General features: G+C 46.0%; 1 protein-coding gene across 12 annotated transcripts in view; it reads left to right on the forward strand.

Moving 5' to 3' along the window:
* RAP1GAP2 (RAP1 GTPase activating protein 2) overlaps positions 1 to 13,130 on the forward strand; it is a 184,565-nt gene extending 171,435 nt beyond the window's left edge. For 11 of the 12 annotated variants that reach the window (XM_053367734.1, XM_053367741.1, XM_053367744.1 and 8 more), the window contains 8 exons: positions 3,578 to 3,715; positions 4,079 to 4,197; positions 5,292 to 5,405; positions 6,390 to 6,507; positions 7,108 to 7,234; positions 9,674 to 9,750; positions 10,800 to 10,840; positions 12,339 to 13,130. In XM_053367734.1, coding sequence (XP_053223709.1) covers positions 3,578 to 3,715; positions 4,079 to 4,197; positions 5,292 to 5,405; positions 6,390 to 6,507; positions 7,108 to 7,234; positions 9,674 to 9,750; positions 10,800 to 10,808 — 702 coding nt within the window. In that variant the 3' untranslated portion in view covers positions 10,809 to 10,840; positions 12,339 to 13,130. The remainder of the gene's footprint in view (positions 1 to 3,577; positions 3,716 to 4,078; positions 4,198 to 5,291; positions 5,406 to 6,389; positions 6,508 to 7,107; positions 7,235 to 9,673; positions 9,751 to 10,799; positions 10,841 to 12,338) is intronic. The other variant, XM_053367735.1, reaches the window with a different exon arrangement.
* The last annotated feature ends 6,153 nt before the right edge of the window (positions 13,131 to 19,283 follow it).

A 19,283-nucleotide genomic window follows, 5' to 3' on the forward strand; every position in this document is an offset into this window, starting at 1 on the left:
CTGGATCAGGACAATGGCCCGCCCAGTCCAGCATTCTGGGCACACAGTGGCCAGCCAGATATGCTTGCCAGAAATGCAGAGAATCCCAACTCATGTGTTTGTGTTCAAGCATCGATTTCCCCTTCTCTCTCTGTTATATGTACAGAATACTAATAAACCGCAAACTGATCCTGTGTTCAGTGTTGATTTGTTTCAAGAACAATCAGATGTGTGTATTGGTGTCTATGAAATGTGTGCAACTAGCTCTTGTTTTGATTTGAGCCATTCTGAAATAAGTTTGCCCATCATTCACTTGGCTCATAAAACCTACAGAAGACAAGGGAGCTGATGCAAGAGAGCAGGGAAGTTTGGGTTCAGCAGGCTGCTGAGGTCACCACCAAGGGGCAATCCTGGATTACAAGGCAGAGGCAGAAACTGGTGTGACCTGGGAGAAGTCACAGAAGTATAGGGCTGAGGAAGCGACAGTCAACCTTGGCTGAAATCCCCCCAGTGAAGGACAGCCCACCACCTCCTGAGTCAACACATTGCACTGCCAATCAGATCCTACTGTTGGAAACTTTCTCCTAAAGTTGAGCTGAAATCTGCTTCCTTCCAATTTCCATCCATTTCTAACCTTGCCTTTTGGAGTGACAGAGGAGGGGTTACCATGATGTGACCTTGAAAGGCTGTGACTTTGGAAGATGGTGGACTCTCCTTCATTGCAGGTTTTTAAACAGAGGTTGGGGGGGGGCACTTGTCATGGATTCTTTAGCTGTGATCCTTGTGTTGCTAGGTTTGGACTAGATGAACCTTGGGGTCCCTCTGTGATTCTATGACCGCTCACCAACAGTCCTTTAATGGTCTTCCCTTTGAGATCCAGAGATGACCAAGGACTGTTCCATCAACCTAGTTGCATCATGCATAGGGAATCCTCGTAAGATTCTCAATGTATGCTGCTTGCAGAGTAGGGCCAGAGGTATCTTTGCACATGTGCACACTCTTTCCCAATGCCAGTGTGGGGTTACCATCATCCACCCAGAGATTCTCATATTCACAGAAAGCTCTCCAGCCGCTACCAGTCAATGTTGAGATAATACTGAGCTAGATAGATCAAGGGTCTGACTGCCTTATACTAAGACAGCTTCCTGTGAAGTTATGAAATGCTTGCCAACTTATGCCAGGAGATGAATGGAGGAAATGATCTGTTAATGCTTCTTGAGCTATCAGCAAAAGTATTGGCAACAATATCCTCTGGGAGCCACTGTGCAACTCATGGAGGGAGCATGGTGTGTCTCCGGTTCACGGACAACAATTAGCTCTGCTTCCCCCTTGCATCTGGATCAGGTGCAGCACTGTTGTCTGGAGAATCATAGACTTATAGAGTTGGAAGGGACCCCAAGGGTTATCTAGTCCAACCCCTAGTGGTGCTTGAGGACCAACAAGCTGAAACTGAATCCTGACAAGATGGAGGTGCTGTGGATTGGTAGATCTGGGGTCCAGGAACTGCACTCCCCCTGCAGGACCAGGCATATAGTCTGGGGGTCCTCCTGTCTCCTGCTTTGACCATTGAGGCCCAAGTGGCTTCACTGCCTGTTTCCATCTCCCCCTGGATTGCTAGCTGAGGCTGTTCCTGAGCTTGCAAAAACAACCCATCCTGTGGAAGCCTCCTAGTTAGATTACTGTTGAATACTCTCTGTGGGGCTGCCCTCAAGGATGGTCTGCTGATTGCAGCCGGTGCAAAATGCAGGTGCTGGACCATCAAGCGGTTTGGCTGCCTGGAACACATAACACTGGGTCCTAAAAGGTTTCCACTAGTTGCCCATATGCCCCAAGACCGTCTCTCTGAACTGAATGGCTTACGAACCAGCTTTTATTTTATTTTATTTATTTTTTTGGAAGCACAACACTGTAACGTTAGCCAGATGTGGACTGGAATAAAAATCCCATTAAGGACCTCTCGAGGACTAGCAACGAGGGAGCCATTTCCCTAGGAAAGGAGTTCCAAAGTGCAGGGGCACCACCCAAAATGGTTTTTTTTTTTTGCCTGTGGTACACCGTACACATCAGTTTAGAGCTGTCACTGGTAGCCCAGACGTCAGGGTATTTGATGCAGATCTTAGGTTGGACAGGCTCCTACAGGGGCAAGCATGTGCTCCTGTGCGCTGCTAAAGCACCACACAAAAATAATCTCAATGCAGTCATACTATGAGTATATCAAGATTGCACTCCTGCAAAGCACCACACCGAAAGGATGGATATGCACAATGCTCTGTGCAAAGATACGCTTACTGGGGACTTGAGCACTCTGTAACACCATACCAACTGTCTAGTTACAGTAAACAACCAATCTCTTTAACTATTGCAGTGAGCGCTCCTGTCAGAGGAGTCAAGTTGCACCCAACATTGGGGGGCGGGGCGGGGGGCGTCACACACATGTGATGTCTCAAGCATTGCGCAATGCATGATGCGCATCAGGAGGAGGTTGATAGTGGGAGGAGGCGAGGCCCAACGAGGGTCACTGAGGCCACGAGGCTTGCCCCCACTGCCACGAGACCCAGCCCCTCAAGCTTGGGGCGGGGGCAGGGCTCAGCCCAATCCCGACAGACTTCTTTAGGGGGGAGGGGAGGCTGAAGACACTTCAGCCCTATGGAGTTGGTGCCTATGGCTCCTGTTAACCTATTATGAACATAATTTGTACACTGCCTTTCATTTCATGAAGAAATTCCAAGGCAGCTCACAAACGAAAAATAACAAGAATCAAACTAATGATAAAAGAATACAGGTACCCTTCATTAATACAGATACTCAAGCAAGAACACCAGAGAATCTTAACTGTTAAAACAACAGCCAAAGGAAGTGCTTCAAGTCAGGGGATGCTTATCTAAACAGGTGTGTCTTAAAGAGTGGGTAGAATGTCAGTAAATATGAGGACTCCTGTATTTTGGGGGATCCAGCCAGTCAGCCACACCCTTTCCCACGCTACTCTATTCCTATTCAGTATTTCATGCCCACTGAGCATGCATGATCTACATTTGGCAGCTACTCTTTTCACTCCTTAGTATTTCCCCCATAAATATTTTTTGTACTGCTACAAACCTGTATTAACCACCCCCCCAAACCTCCCAATACCACCCTCTTATGTACTGATAATGTGGTTTCGGGTTGTTGGTTTTTTGGGTGACTTAAGACCCACAGTTTGCAATGTGTAGATTTGTTGTTGTGTTGTTGTTGTTTAGTCATTTAGTCGTGTCCGACTCTTCGTGACCCCATGGACCAGAGCACGCCAGGCACTCCTGACTTCCACTGCCTCCTGCAGTTTGGTCAAACTCATGCTGGTAGCTTCGAGAAGACTGTTCCACCGTCTCGTCCTCTGTCGTCCCCTTCTCCTTGTGCCCTCCATCTTTCCCAACATCAGGGTCTTTTCCAGGGAGTCTTCTCTTCTCATGAGGTGGCCAAAGTATTGGAGCCTCAGCTTCAGGATCTGTCCTTCCAGTGAGATACTATAGTACAAAATCGTGACGTTATTTCAAATGGTAAATTGTGGCAAATTTCTGATCAAGATCTTAACTTTCCACTTCTTCTTGTCACCCCTTGCCAGAGAGCCATCCGAGTCCGCAGTCACTCCATGGAAACCATGGTTGGGAGTCAGAAGAAGCATCAGAGCGGAGGAATCCCTGGTAGCTTGAGCGGAGGGATTGCGCACAACAGTGGCGAAATAACGAAGGCCACCTTTTCTGTAAGTGCAGTACAACTAGGGTGTGTCCACCCCTTCTTTGTGGCAGAACCTGGCTCTGCGCAGCACTGACTGGCTGGCAGCCATGCCATCACAACCTCTTCTTCTCTGTGTGTTTCAAAACGTTCATTCCATTCCCCAGTCCAAAAAGGAGATGTACTCTTGATTGCATAAACCAAGTGTGTTTGTGTGTACAACAGTATCTTATGCAGTTATGGAAGATTTGGGGTATGTTTGGGATTATTTTATAGTCTTATATGCATTGCCAGTATGTAAAATTAAAAATAAAATAAAGATTGCTGTGCAGTTCACAGGCAACTGTGAGCCTGGTAAAAGGGTTATAATTTTGTTTGCCTGTCTCCTCAGCCTCCGGTATCAGCAGCTACAGCCAAGAACCAGTCCAGGAGTCCCATAAAGAGGCGGTCAGGGCTGTTCCCTCGTCTGCACACTGGATCAGAGAGCCAGGCAGAGCCTCGGACTCGATGGTAACTTGCTCAGAACAGATGGATAGTTCTGGTGCAGTGCATTTCTGGAGCCATTGCAATACAGTGGTACCTCTGGTTATGAACTTAATTCGTTCCGGAGATCCGTTCTTAACCTGAAACCATTCTTAATCTGAGGTACCACTTTAGCTAATGGGGCCTGCCACCGCCGCGCCGCCGTTGTGCAATTTTTGTTCTCATCCTGGGGCTAACCTGAGGTACTACTTCTGGGTTAGTAGAGTCTGTAACCCGAGGTGTTTGTAACCTGAGGTACCACTGTATGTTTTACTTTCGTTGTAGCCATAGCTTTCAAACTCTGCTGCCCCTGGGACAACTTGAAAATTGTTGAGGGTTGAGGCGGACCTCTTAATGATTTTTCCATTTGTTTAGCAGTTATAATTAGTTGTGCTGGATGCTAGCGTGTTTACATTTATATATGTGTTTACCAGGAGCTCCACCCAGCTCTACCTGACCGCCACCCCTCATCTCATGATAGCCACTCTTCCTCTCACCCCATACACTTTGCCAAAGCTACCCTTCTCTTGACACCTCACCAAAACAACCCCCTTCCCCTAGACTTTGCAATACCTCCACTCACTGGCCTGGGGCACCAGGCTGGTCATTCACATGACTCACTTGCCTGACAGCCACCACTTCTGGTTCCCTTCTCCTCACCCTCCTATACTGCTGCTATAGTCCTGCAGCTCTGAGAAATCACTTTGTTGCCATGCTGTAGTTTGCAGTGACACCTGTTGGCAGCCATGTGAACTGCAGCGTGACAACACCATTAGAAAAATATTATTAGTAGAGATATTCCTCACCTTCCTGCCAGCCACAAATTTATTCCTCTGAGGAAGGCAGAGATTCCTACCTCATCACTTCTGCTCTTCCTCACTTCAGGGACAGACCTCTGGGTTCAAAGAGTGATGGAGCAGTCGCTGTGCTGACAGCTCTGTACACACACACTTATTTATGCTGTTCCTACCCAGCCTTACATCTACTTCTGAGACCTGCTGGAACAGAATGTTAACGGTATGAGAAGGCAAGATAGATTTGTTTGAAAGTTATGCTACTCTAGTGTTTTACTCTCTTCATAGTGACAGTGGCTCAGGAACACCGAAGACCCCTGAAGGAGGACACACCTCTCAAGAAATTAGGTCCGAGGCCTCTTCGAACCCAAGCTCTCCAGAGATCTGTCCCAACAAAGAGAGGTAAATAGAGCTACGTAAACACAAGTCGCGTCCATACCATGCGTTGAAACTACATGTATTCCCCCAAAGAATCCTGGGGGTTGTAGTTTGCAAAGGGTGCTGGGAACTGTAGCTCTGCGAAGAGTAAACTGCAGTTCCCAGGATTCAAGAGAGATTGATTGTTAAACCACTCTAAAAACTGTAACTCTGGGAGGGGAATTGGGGTCTCCTAACAACTCTCAGCTATAATAATAATAATAATAATAATAATAATAATAATAATAATAATAATTTATTATTTGTACCCCGCCCATCTGGCTGGGTTTCCCCAGCCACTCTGGGCGGCTTCCAACAAAGATGAAAGATACACTAAAATGTCACATATTAAAAACTTCCCTGAACAGGGCTGCCTTCAGATGTCTTCTGAATGTCAGGTAGATGTTTATCGCTTTGACATCTGATGGGAGGGCGTTCCACAGGGCGGGCGCCACTACCGAGAAGGCCTTCTGCCTGGTTCCCTGTAACTTGGCCTCTCGCAGTGAGGGAACCTCCAGAAGGCCCTCGGAGCTGGACCTCAGTGTCCGGGCAGAACGATAGGGGAGGAGACGCTCCTTCAGATATACTGGACCGAGGCAGTTTAGGGCTTTAAAGGTCAGCACCAACACTTTGAATTGTGCTTGGAAACGTACTGGGAGCCAATGTAGGTCTTTCAAGACCGGTGTTATATTCAGCTACTCCTGAACAAACCACAGATCCCAGATCTGGCTGTTTAAAGTGGTATCATTGTGCTTTAATTGTATGGTGTGAATATGTGGATACAACCCAAAGTCTGAACCGGGGGGGGGGGGGAGAGAACAAAAAAGGATGGCAGATAATCTCTGGAAACAAGATGGGGTATTACAGAACCCCAAATCCTGGGGGAGGAATTCAGAGATGGAGATTTTTCTAAGCTCCATCACCACCATCGAGCTTTAATTTTCTGCCTTCTTCTCCTTTGACTTCCAGGCCATTTATTAAACTCAAAGAAAACGGAAGGTCAAACATCTCCCGTTCATCCTCAAGTACCAGCAGCTTCAGCAGCACGGCAGGGGAGAGTGAAAACATGGAAGAATACGAAAGCCTGGTAATAATGCAGTTTTCGCTTCCTGATATTGACTGGTCTCTCAGGGGGCCAATGTTCCTGAGCCGGTTGACATTTGCATAAACCAGGAGGCACACGGCTGCCCCCATCTTCTCCTCTGACACAATATCATTTCAGCCTCTCAGTCTCGCAGCCACATACATCTCTCCGACACGCCAATAAGCCAGGGGTTGCAGCCTTCTTGGCTCAGGGGGCGCTTTTGTAATTGTGCTGCGTGTCACAAAATGGCTGCCATGGGGCAAATTACAAAATGGCCAGTGTGGCGCTTGTGGAACATTCCAAAATAGCTGCCGTGGTTTGTTTGGCGTACTGAGTTTTGCATAGGAGAGGACCAGCCAGGCACTGAATAAGAGAAACAAACATTCCCTTGCGTGTTGTGGTTTTTGAGGGGATAGTTCCTGAGACCTTTTGTGGATACTGTAGGAGGAACTGGCTGGCACATGGGCACTTGCAAGCACCGTGTTGGTGACCCCTGCCCCAACCACATAGTTCCCCCTCCTCAAATATACTCCATGAACAAAATGTGTGTTGCACCTGGCCATCAAGCCTCCAACTCACTCCCTTTCCCTCGATCTCCCTCAGGGCAGCCAGCCTTCCACAGCGTCACCATTCAAGCAGGATGTCTTTGTCTACAGCCCTTCCCAAAGTAATGAGAATCCGGCTCTGGCATCTGCCGCCACACCAGTGATAATGAGCAGGAGCCCAACAGGTGAGTTGGGCAAAAGTTACCAAGATGGTATTAGTAGGAGTCTGGTGGTGTATGGCCTGCGCTGGATTTCAGGCAGTGTGGGCGCTGAGCTGAGGGGGTGCAAAAATTGAGAAGATCCATAATTGAGAAGATCCATTTGGAGGTGCCAAGTTTTGAGGCCGCTCAGGGCATCACGTTAACAAAGATTACCAAAGTCTGCCCCTGGTTATGGCAATGGATGTCTCATGACTCAGCTGCTTTGGAAAAAAAACCCCAAACCCCAGCATTTTGAATGTGTTATAAACATGCAACACCAGATGGTGCTGGAGAGCAAAGAAAAAATATTTGCGGTTTTCCATAGCGTTGTTTTTTTTGTTAAAACGATTTAGTTTCTGGCTTATTTGTAGCACCCCCCCCCTTGTGTAGATCCACCCTCAGTAAGACACGTTGGGTGGCAATTTTTTCCTTCTGTCCTCCACCTTTGAACTTGTACTTTTTTATATAGTTATCGGTCTGTGGGTGCTAAATGGCTGGGTTCAATAGATGTTGGAATTTAATTAGAGCTTGAGTATGAAAAGGGTATGTCAGTCGTGTGTGTGTGTGATCAGTTGTGTAGACCCACTTCAAAGCCCCTGAAAGTAACATGTGACTAAGTCAGACCCTGTATGCTGAGCAGGATGCTAACCATCACAAATCCAATGGAATCAACAAGTGTAAGACAAGTGTAAAAGTTAATTAACTGCGGCTAATTTTCTTCAAGGTTGTGATGGCCTGGGGATAATGATACATTAGTGCACCAAAAGGAGTAGGGTCTTTGCCACCTTGAGCTATTTAGAAAAATGGTGGGCTGTAAATAATAGAATTGTAGAGTTCGAAGGCACTCTGAGGATCATCTAGTCCACCTGCTGCAACACAGGAATATGTAGCTGTCCCAAATGGACACCATGCTCTAACCACCTGAGCTATCCAAGCTGACATGAAATGTACAGTAATAATAAGTAATAATAATTTTTAAAAAATCAAGCAGAATCAGTGCACACATAAGATCAGAATGTGCTGGCTACCTTGAAACCATCCTACTTATCTGTGACAAGTTTCCCTTAGCTCCCCATGAGGCTCTTACAGTGACAAAAATAGAAATTTGCCTCACTCGATTAACCAACTTGGATTGCTCTTGGTGATTAGTAAGCACACCTGCATGGCTGGGGCACTGTGGAGAAATCAGCATATATAAAAAAAGGGTCTGTTTTGTCACATAGATCAACCTAGGAAAAAGAGGAAGATCTTTAGGTCTCCTTTCCTTCTCTCCCACCCTCATTTTCTTTGCACCCCTCTCCCACTCCTTTCATCATAAACTTCAATAATTGGTTAAGCATTTCATTTTCGGTTGCTCTCCTCCTGACAATCAGATGTTAGCATCTAAAAGATGATCACTGGAGAGTCCTACTTAGAAGTAAGCCCCAGTGAGGTTGAGCGGAACTTGCTTTCAAGGAAGTGGGTTGAGACTGCAGCCATATTGCCTGTTTTCCTGGGCAATTCTTTACTATTATTATTATTATTATTATTATTATTATTATTAATTTATTTTTCTATTTATACTTTTCAAGTTTATACATTTCACTAGTTTTACAACCATTTTGACATTTCATAACTTGACTTCCTTCCCCCTCTTTCTGCAGTTCCTTAAATTTGTTTTTAATATCTTCTGCTTATCCAAATTAACTTAATTTGCTCATTTATTCGTCTTCTTTAAATATATGCTCTTATAAAACAGCAGGTTGTTACAGTAATCTGGCCAGTGTTTTTATCTGCTTATAATCTATCTGTAAAGATTCAATAGACCATTTCCATTCTTTTATTTAAAAAATTGTTATCTTGATTTCTTCTTCTTCCGGTAAGTTTTGCCATTTCTGCATATTCCATAAGTTTTTGTATCTGTTCTTCCTTTGCTGGGACTTTCCCCAGGCAATTCTTAACTAATCTGAAAAAATAAAAGACCCTAGCCCTGCATACATCACAATAAAGTTAAAGCACATGGCTCCCCCTGCCCCCAAATTCTGGAAACTGTAGTTTGCTAAAGGTGCTAGGAATTGTAGTTCTTTAAGGGGTAAACTACAGTTCACGGGATGGCTTGGGGAAAGTCATGTGAGCGGGGGGCCCTCTTCCCATTTCCAGGCCACCCCAAAATTAACACATTGTTGTTTTCATTTTAACAGTGTCCTTCTGTTAAACTAAACTGGTTCTAGTCTGGTTTAGATTCATTCCATTAAATCTGGGGTAGCCAAAATGGTGCCCTCTAGATGACTCCAGCTCCTTTCATTCCCAGACAGGAATGATCAGGAATGACAGGGGTTGTGATCCAGCGACATTTAGAGAGCACCTCATTGGCGACTCTTGAGTTCAATCATTTGAAGCAAACACCGGTTTTTTTCACTGGGTTATTATTATTATTTCAAACAGATATGAAGAGCAGGAATTCTCCGAGGTCAAATCTTAAATTTCGTTTTGATAAACTTAGCCATTCAAGTTCTGGCCCGGTAAGTTTGAACGTATCAACCTGCCATAGACTTAAGACGTTGGTCAATCTACAGCTGGGGAACCTTTGGCCCTCCGGATGTTACAGGAACTACAACTCCCATCATCCCCTGCCATTAGCCATGCCTGCTTGGGCTGATGGGACTTGTAGTTCAGCAACATAAGTATACAAGAAGAGCCTGTACATTGGCCAGTCTAGTCATAGAATTAGAAGGGACCCTGAGGACCATCTAGTCCAAAGCTTTGCAATGCAGGAATACGCAGCTGTTCCATACAGGGATCGAACCTGCAACCTTGGTGTTACCAGCACTACGCTCTATCCAATTGAACTATCCAGGCCCTGTTCTCACAGAGGCCAACCATATGTGTATGTCCCAAGGGGAGGCTCGCAAGCATGACATGAGTGAAGCAGCAATCTCTCCATCTGCAGTTCCCAGCAACTAGGATACAGAAAAGTTGGGAAAGGTTCAGAAAAGGGCCACCAAACTGATCAAAGGGAATGGCGCAAATCCCCTAGGAAGGAACATTTGGGACTTTTTTTTTAGTTTAGAGAAAAGGCGGGTAAAAGGCAACAAGATTGACATTTAGGAAATTATGCATGGGCAGGAGAAACTGAATAGAGAAAAGTCCCCACCCCCAGGTCTCTCCTAACGCCAGAAGGCCTCCAAAGAAGATTGTGGAAGATAAAGGAAAGTTTCGCGCAAAGTTAAACTGTGGAACTCAGTGCCACATGAGGCAATGATGGCCACTAACTTGGACGGCTTTAAAATTCCTGGAGGCGAAGGCTATCAATGGCTACTAACCATGATGGCAATGCTTCTAAGGACGTAATCAGAATAGCCCTGCTGGATCAGGCCTGCCCTCGCAGTGGCCAACCAGATGGCTGTGGGAAACCAGAGAGCGGAATACAAGTTCCATGACCCTATACTTCTGGCCATGCATGGGGTGGGTTGGGGCCAATGGGAGGTGGAGTCCACAGACCTGGAGGGCAACACATTGCTGCAAATGAGGCATGAAGTGAAGTCAGCCGATCCTTTTCCTTTCCTTGCAGACACATTAGCTGACGGATAAGACTACAGACATCCCCAAAAGGTGAGTCGGTTGGGCCATGGTCTCGCAAAGATGGTCCTCCTGTACCTTCTGTTTTCTGTTTTTGCATCCAGCAGGAGGTAAGAGGCAGGGGTGCTGAGGAGGGGGGTGGCGGGGGCTTTGCAACCCCAAATTTAAATGAAGGGGCCAGGTCCCCTCAAAGTTCTGTGGCAGCCGTGCATGTGTGCCATGGGGTGTGCTGATGTCGTGCGCACACATCGCAGGGCATGCGTGCCCGGTGTGCTAACGTCACGTGGCCCGGGGGCCCCCAATCGCAGGGGCAAGGCAGTGCATGTGGTGTGAGGGAAGGCTGATTCAGTCCAGAACCCAGACCTGAACCCAGATTGAAGTTGATCCAGATAACCAGTTGCCACCCAGAAATGCTAGCAGTTGTTCCACCACAAACTACTGCAACATGCTCTACGTAGGGCTACCTTTGAAGGTGACTCGGAAACTACAACTACTCCAGAATGTGGCAGGTAGGCTGGTGATTGGGAGCGGTAGCCAGGACCATGTAGCACTGGCCCTAAAGGCCAGTACGTTGGCTCCCAGTACGTTTCCGAGCACAATTCAAAGTGTTGGTGCTGACCTTTAAAGCCCTAAAAGGCCTCGGTCCAGTATACCTGAAGGAGCGTCTCCACTCCCATTGTTCAGCCCAGACACTGAGGTCCAGCTCTGAGGGCTTTCTGGCGGTTCCCTCACTGTGGGAAGTGAGGTAACAGGGAACCAGGCAGAGGGCCTTCTCAGTAGTGCCGCCCGCCCTGTGGAACGCCCTACCACCAGATGTCAAGGAAATAAACAACTATCTTACTTTTAGAAGACATCTGAAGACAGCCCTGGTGTAAAGGAGATAAAGAACTACACAACCTGAAGACAGCTCTGTAAAGGGATTTTTAAAAAAATGTTTAATGTATTATTATGTTTTTATGTGTGTTGGAAGCCGCCCAGAGTGATTGGGGCAATGCATTCAGATGGGCAGGGTACATAATAATAATAATAATAATAATAATAATAATAATAATAATAATAATAATAATACTTCTCCACCGCCTTCCCCGCCAAAAGTGGTATTGGTAACTGGCAGGTAATTACTGAACAGCATTAAGTTCATGGTGAGCTTTTCAAGGATCAGGTGCACAACAACCTTTTTAAAAGCAGCGGGCCCCACTCCATCATGCAGTGATACATTTGACTCAGTTCCTGTGTGCAGTGGCTAGGCCTATCCTACAAGGAAACCATTGTACCACGCACCATGTGGCAGCCATTCAATGCCATGTGCACGCCTCACTTTCTCAACATTTCAAATGCACCCACTGCCCCACTAAAGCTTGATGATCTCTGGTCTAAGGCTTCTAACCCTGTGGACATCTGATTGGGAGTAAGCCCCATTGCTATGCTGTATGATGCCTTCTGCTGCAAAACAAACATACATTCAGTGTGACTATTAAGTGTACCCCTGCCTAGCTAAGGACCATCTAATTTCTTTCCTCCTCTTTTCCAGGGCATTTCTGTTTGGGCTTTTCTTCCTTCCTTCCTGTTTTTCTTACGTGAAAACACTCTTTTCGACTGACAACGTCCGCCCGCCACACTATGCGCCACTGCCACGTATGAAATGTGCTTCACCCAGGCAGATGTTCCCGTACGACCCTGAGGGAGCTGCTACCTTGCCACGTCTCGGCTGGGATAGATGCCCCTGGAGAGGAACTTGACAGGTTGTGGGACTCTCTTCCCTCGCCGACCCCTGTCTCTGCTCCGTCCCTCGTGATCCAAAGGACATCTGGGGAGAGGAGACGGGTTTGCTGCTGACATTATACTTGAACCCGCTTCTTACCCTGTTTCCGTTCGGTATTCTGAAATCTGTGAAACCAGTGTGCTCCTTGTCCTTAATCGTGGCTGTTTGACTGAAGGTTATGAGCGCTGCTCTCCTGATGATTTGAGAAAGTTACTTTGGTTTTTAAAAAATAATCACTCATAGTGATATTATAGGCTAATTTCTCCCCTTCCCAGGGCCTAAAGTCAAGTGTCCTTTTTCTAATGCAAATGGACTTGTTCTGCAAGTGGGACTTCTTCCCCTTGAAAGACAACCTCAGCCATTTCAGAATGTGGCATCTTTTCCCCTTACTTAAGTCCTGCTCTTTTCCTGATCTCTCTTTTCTTCCCAAGCCCAGTTCTAGAATATAAGAAGAGACTTGCTGGACCAAAGGTGTGTCTGGCCCAGCCTGCTGTTCACCACAGTGACCATGCAGATCTCCATAGGAAGCCCACAGCCAGAGCGAATTACAGCCCTCACCCCCCAGCAGCACCCTGCCTGGGGACCTGGGAGCCTAATTCAGCTACTGGAGCTGAAAACCAACAGCAAATTTCTCCTCCCCCATTGAAATTGTCTAATCTCCCCCTAAAGCTATTGTAGCGAATGGCCATCAGAACATCTTGTGGCTAGGAGTTCCGTAGAGTGGGTTTTTGGAAGACGCCTTGCTTTATGTGTGGAGATCAGTGCATGCTGATCAACGCACAGTCTTCGCAGTAAGGCACTTTTCCAATGCCATGAGTAAGACAACAACTGGTAGTTTCTTATCTGCTGCAGCCTTCATCTGCCTTCACAGTCGTTGTAACTTACCGCTTGTTATCTTCCACTCGTTCTGCTGTTGAGGACTTCTTGGAGCATTCTTTGTCTTGCTTCTCTCCCTTGACCTTTCAGCTGTACTAATACATCTATAAAGGGCAACTGAGCTCCTAAATGAGCCTAATGTTTTTTCTGGACTGGCTTAAAAGAGGCTCAGACCCCATGTGGTCAAGCCATGATCATCACTTCTACGAATTTTGCACCGATGAGACTAGGCTGCTATTGAATACAGTGGTACCTCGGGTTAATTCGTTCTGGAGTTCCGTTCTTAACCTGAAACTGTTCTTAACCTGAGGTACCACTTTAGCTAATGGGGCCTCCCGCTGCCGCCACGCCACCACCGCACGATTTCTGTTCTCATCCTGAAGCAAAGTTCTTAACCTGAGGTACTATTTCTGGGTTAGCGGAGTCTGTAACCTGAAGTGTCTGTAACCTGAGGTACCACTGTATTTGATTGTGTGTGTGAAGCATCAAGGCTGCCTTCTCCTGTGGGCCATATTAACGCAACAAGATGGCAGCCATGCCAACTGGGCCCAATGGGAGTTGTAGTCCAAAAGAGCTAGAGGACTACTGTTTGGGGAAGATTGCCTTAAAGCAGGTGTAGGGTACCTTCACTGGCCCACTGGCCAGATTTGGCCCACCAAGTCTCCCCATTTGGCCACTGAGGTGGTTTCCACCAAACCACAGTCATATGTGGCATCGAGGGTGGGGCAGGCACAAAGCAAGCTTGAACTTTATGACATCAAGTGATTGGCAGCTGGGTGGTCCTGCCCACTTGTCAGATTTGGCCTGTGGAGTAGGGGCTAAGGAAATAAAGATCTGGTACTCTGGGCCAAAATGGTTCATGAATCACCTTGAAATGCTTCCAGAATTCTGTAGGGCAGGGATGAGGAAACTGTAGCAGTGCAATTTCCTCGAAAAGGGCGTTTCTCCAGCTCTTTGCTCATTTTGGTTGCTTCTTTCTGTACCTCTACCGCCCTGCACACCAGTGTGTCCCCCCAGGTCCAATGACCTACTGTGCCTGATATCTCCACCTTTATCCCGATTCCCTATGAAAGTCAACTGAGCTGGTGGCTGTCATCATGTCTTCTTGGCAGCAAAATATGTGCTGCTGCAAAGAAATCCTTTTTTGTCTGCGCAGAACCTGCTGCTGGTAAATATCATTTGCCAATTCTGCATTCTAGAGTTTTGAAGAAGGGAGAAAAATGCACGTTTTCCTTCCTTGAAACTCCACAGTTCCATTTCTCCTTTAATTCTAAAATAATTCTGTTTTTGTTGGGTGAAAACACAAAACATACAAAGCATGCATTTCACTTTTCTTCTTTTTCTTCTTCATGGTTGTAGCATGGTATTTAAAATGATCTCCCTCGAAGGAAAATGCTGGATTTTGTGGGTATCCAAAAGGTCTCATTCATTTCAACAGAGCAGGAAAATTTTCCTCTTAATTAGGCTCCTAATGAAAAGAAAAAATGATAGTTGCAGGGAGTGTGAGTGTGTGAGAGAAAAGCAGAATTCTTTTTCGAAAGGTCTCTGACAAAATGAAATATAATTCTTTTGTTTGTGAGGAGGCGACGCTTTGTAGCCGGTTGCTGATGTACGTTGTAAATAATGTATATTTAATTTATTGCTACGGTAGCCTCTTGTATTTGTTATTGTATAAAACAAATTCTACAGAAAGGTCAGAAATGTATATTTTGTTGCTTAAATGTGTCTTTGCAAAATTCACAATTAAAATAAAATATTTTGTGTCTATCGGTGTTTTAGGCTTTTTGTTCATGCAGGCGTCACAGAGGGGAGGACGAAGGAACAGGAAAACAGGAAAATGCAATTCTGGGCTGCATCAATAGGAGTATAGCATCTAGATCAAGGGAAGTAATAGTGCCACTGTATTCTGCTCTGGTCAGACCTCACCTGGAGTACTGTGTCCAGTTCTGGGCGCCACAGTTCAAGAAGGACACTGACAAACTGGAACGTGTCCAGAGGAGGGCAACCAAAATGGTCCAAGGCCTAGAAACGATGCCTTATGAGGAACGGCTAAGGGAGCTGGGCATGTTTAGCCTGGAGAAAAGGAGGTTAAGGGGCGATATGATAGCCATGTTCAAATATATAAAAGGATGTCACATAGAGGAGGGAGAAAGGTTGTTTTCTGCTGCTCCAGAGAAGCGGACACGGAGCAATGGATCCAAACTACAAGAAAGAAGATTCCACCTAAACATTAGGAAGAACTTCCTGACAGTAAGAGCTGTTCGACAGTGGAATTTGCTGCCAAGGAGTGTGGTGGAGTCTCCTTCTTTGGAGGTCTTTAAGCAGAGGCTTGACAACCATATGTCAGGAGTGCTCTGATGGTGTTTCCTGCTTGGCAGGGGGTTGGACTCGATGGCCCTTGTGGTCTCTTCCAACTCTATGATTCTATGATTCTATGATTCTATAATTCTAGGTGTGTGTCATGGTGCTTAGCCCCACACCCTGCCCCCAACATGGGCTGCAAGCCCTGCCCCCTTGGCCCCCACTTTCCAGCCAACATGGGAAGATCTCACCAAAATCCCATTCAGGGCCGAATTTAGGTTTGACGAGGCCCTAAGCCACTGAAGGTAATGGGGCCCTTTATATGTCCAGCTGTCCATTGCCAACATTGTCACTGTTTTTGTGTGTTGAATATATGCTGTATATGACACCTTTCTGCAGAGCCTGCAAGACGGAACTGTTCTGCCAGGGCTTTGGTTGGGTCCCAGTCTGACCCTCCTCTCTTTATAAGACCCTGCATGTAAGTGGTCTCCCTAACTCTTCCCACCGGCTCATATAAGACCAGCACAAATAGCTAAGACTCGCACAAATAACACAAATGGGAAGAGTTGGGGCCTGGTGAGCACTTAATGTTCCTAACTCCTATAGTTATAATTCGTGGGTTGCCATCTGATTTTATTCTGATCTTAATTTAATTTTAAGCTGTTTTTTAATCAATTGCTTGATTTTTTGTTTTTAATGTATTATATATTTTGATGTTAGCTGCCCTGAGCCCGGTCCTGGCCGGGGAGGGCGGGGTATGTATAAATTAATTTTTATTTATCATAACCCGTTGCTGGAAACTTTCTTCCAAAGTTGAGCTGATATCTGCTTCCCTCCAGCTTCCATCCATTTCTAATAATTGCCTTCTGGAGTATTAGTAGTAGTAGTAGTAGTAATAGTAATAATAATAATAGTAATTATTTTTATAGTTATTATAATTATTATAATAATTATTATTTATTATACCCCACCCATCCGGCTGGGCCTTCCCAGCCTCTCTGGGCGGCTCCCAACAGAATATTAAAAACACAATCAAACATTAAAAACTTCCCTAAACAGGGCCGCCTTCAGATGTCTTCTAAAAGTCAGATAGTTGCTTATTTCCTTGACATCTGACAGGAGGGCATTCCACAGGACGGGCACCACTACCGAGAAGGCCCTCTGCCTGATTCCCTGTAACCTCACTTCTCGCAGTGAGGGAACCGCCAGAAGGCCCTCGGCGCTGGATCTCAGTGTCCAGGCAGAACGATGGAGGTGGAGACGCTCCTTCAGGTATACAGGGCCGAGGCCGTTTAGGGCTTGAAAGGTCAGCACCAACACTTTGAATTGTGTTCAGAACAACAGAGCAACAAAGAACAGGTCCCACGATATGACATTGGAAGGTGGTGGATTCTTCGTCACTGACGGTTTTTAAACACAGGGGGGGGGGGCTTGTGTCAGGATTCCTTTAGCTGTGATTCTTCCATTGCAGAGGGTTGGACTAGATGACCCTTGCAGTCCCTTGTAATTCTATGATTCTAAGAGGATAATTCAACAAACACAATCCCCCCCCCCCGAATGATTGGCCAATATTGATGTGGACTTTAACAGCAAAAGGAAATGGGGTAGAGGAATGAAAACATTGTCTCATACACTCCTATGAGTGGTACAATCAAAGAAAATACACACCACCTGACAGTGGCGTAGCGTGGGGGGTGCAGGGGGGGCCGGCCGCACCGGGTGCAACATCTGGGGGTTAGGGTTAGAGGGCGCGAATCCATGGGTTAGGGGGCGCAAATCCACAGGTTAGGGGGCGCAAATCCACGGGTTAGGGGGCACAAATTACTTGCCTTGCCCCGGGTGCTGACAACCCACGCTACGCCACTGTCACCTGAGTCCTTAGGATGAAGTTTGACACACAGATGATAGAGTGCAGCCCAGTTGGACATGTTTGCATGGCAACTTAAAGCACACATTGAATGTCCTATGCTGGGGAGAAAGACTTTACATTGTAGATGTTCTTGGGCTCCCAACTCCCAGCAGCCCCAGAAAATTGCCAGCCAGTAAGAGTTGCCATCGTCATTTCATCCTGCATCTGAATCTGTGGGGGAGTCTGAATTAGATTTCTCTCCCCCATCCCCATTCTCCACTTCCCATTTCATCTTCGCAAAGCTCCCGTTTGAATCGTGTTTGTCGATCCAATTTTGTTTCCATCTGCAGTGTCTCATACTGCCACCTGGTGGCCCCTCAAGGTCTTGTTCTCACTGGCAGCCGATGCGTTTTTCAGACTTAAATCCAGAGCTTGCATAAAATGGAATGTGATTCCTATACTTGGAAGGAGCCCAGGACCTCCATACATACTGCAGAGACTTGTACCCCAGAGGGGTCACTTTGGTGCTGTCGACACAGCAGAAGCAACGTAGGAGGCAGCAGTTATGAGTTACCAGTCTCTGCAGCCACAGCAGGCGCTGTGATTCTCCAACGATTTAACCTCACCCCCAGAGGCATACTCCATTGTTTCTCAAGACAAATGGATGCCAACAATAGCAGACTCTGTATTGATACAGGTTGTAGCTCTGGGCTAATTAGGTGCCAGATCAAGGGGGAAGGGGGGCACTAATGTTTGGCATCGTATAACATTCAGTAATGGGAGTGTAGCCAGAAATAGTTCAGCCAAAACACACCTCTTTCCATTTGCCATTTCTGAGACTGGAACTTAACCCTTATTTCATATCAGACGCAGATGGCAGAATTGTGTTTGTGTGTGTACACACAGCAGGAGTGGCACAGGGCTTAAGAATATGAACATCTGCTGAACTATGTAAAAGGCTTCAGAATGATAAATATTCACACCCATGCTTTATATATCATAACACTATGATTTTATATACAAAATTAGGGGGTGGGAAAGGAGGGGGGACAGCTGAAAACCCAACAAAAGGGACCTCTTCAGAAAACTCTCTGAGCCACTGAATACTGTTAAGATATCAGTTTTGTTGAGAGAGAGAGGGAGGAGTCTTCAACAGCTGGAAAAAATCATAATCAAATTTTATTCCCAGTATAGCATTTTTTAAAAGAAATTAGAAAAGTGTTCTTGATAGCATATAAGAGTATTTTTTTTAGGGGGGAGAACCTAAAGGAAAAATGCTACATATCAGTTACACAAATACAATATATATATGCACATATAAGTAAATAGATATATAAATATCCAAGAAATACGTGCTGGATCAATATGAGAAAGGTTACCAGTTTGCATGTAAACAATCAAGGTTCAGCTCAAACATGGGGAGGAACTGAATTCTGCAGAGAAAATTCCATTTACAAGTTCAGTGCGATCAGGTCATTTTCAGGCATCGAGCTGCAGTGCTTCTCTTTTCCCTTCAGTGTAAATACAAGACAAAGTTTGCTCTCGCACCATGAAATGTAGTTGCTCAGGGCTCCTTCTGGAAATCCTAACCAGGCTTTTGCAGAAGCCTAGCCAACACAAAGCACTGTAGCCAACTAAATTTTACTCACAGCAGACCCTTTAAAACGCATTGGCCCAAGTTCATCATG

Source organism: Podarcis raffonei, chromosome 15, assembly GCF_027172205.1.
Source record: "Podarcis raffonei isolate rPodRaf1 chromosome 15, rPodRaf1.pri, whole genome shotgun sequence".
NCBI lineage: Eukaryota > Metazoa > Chordata > Lepidosauria > Squamata > Lacertidae > Podarcis > Podarcis raffonei.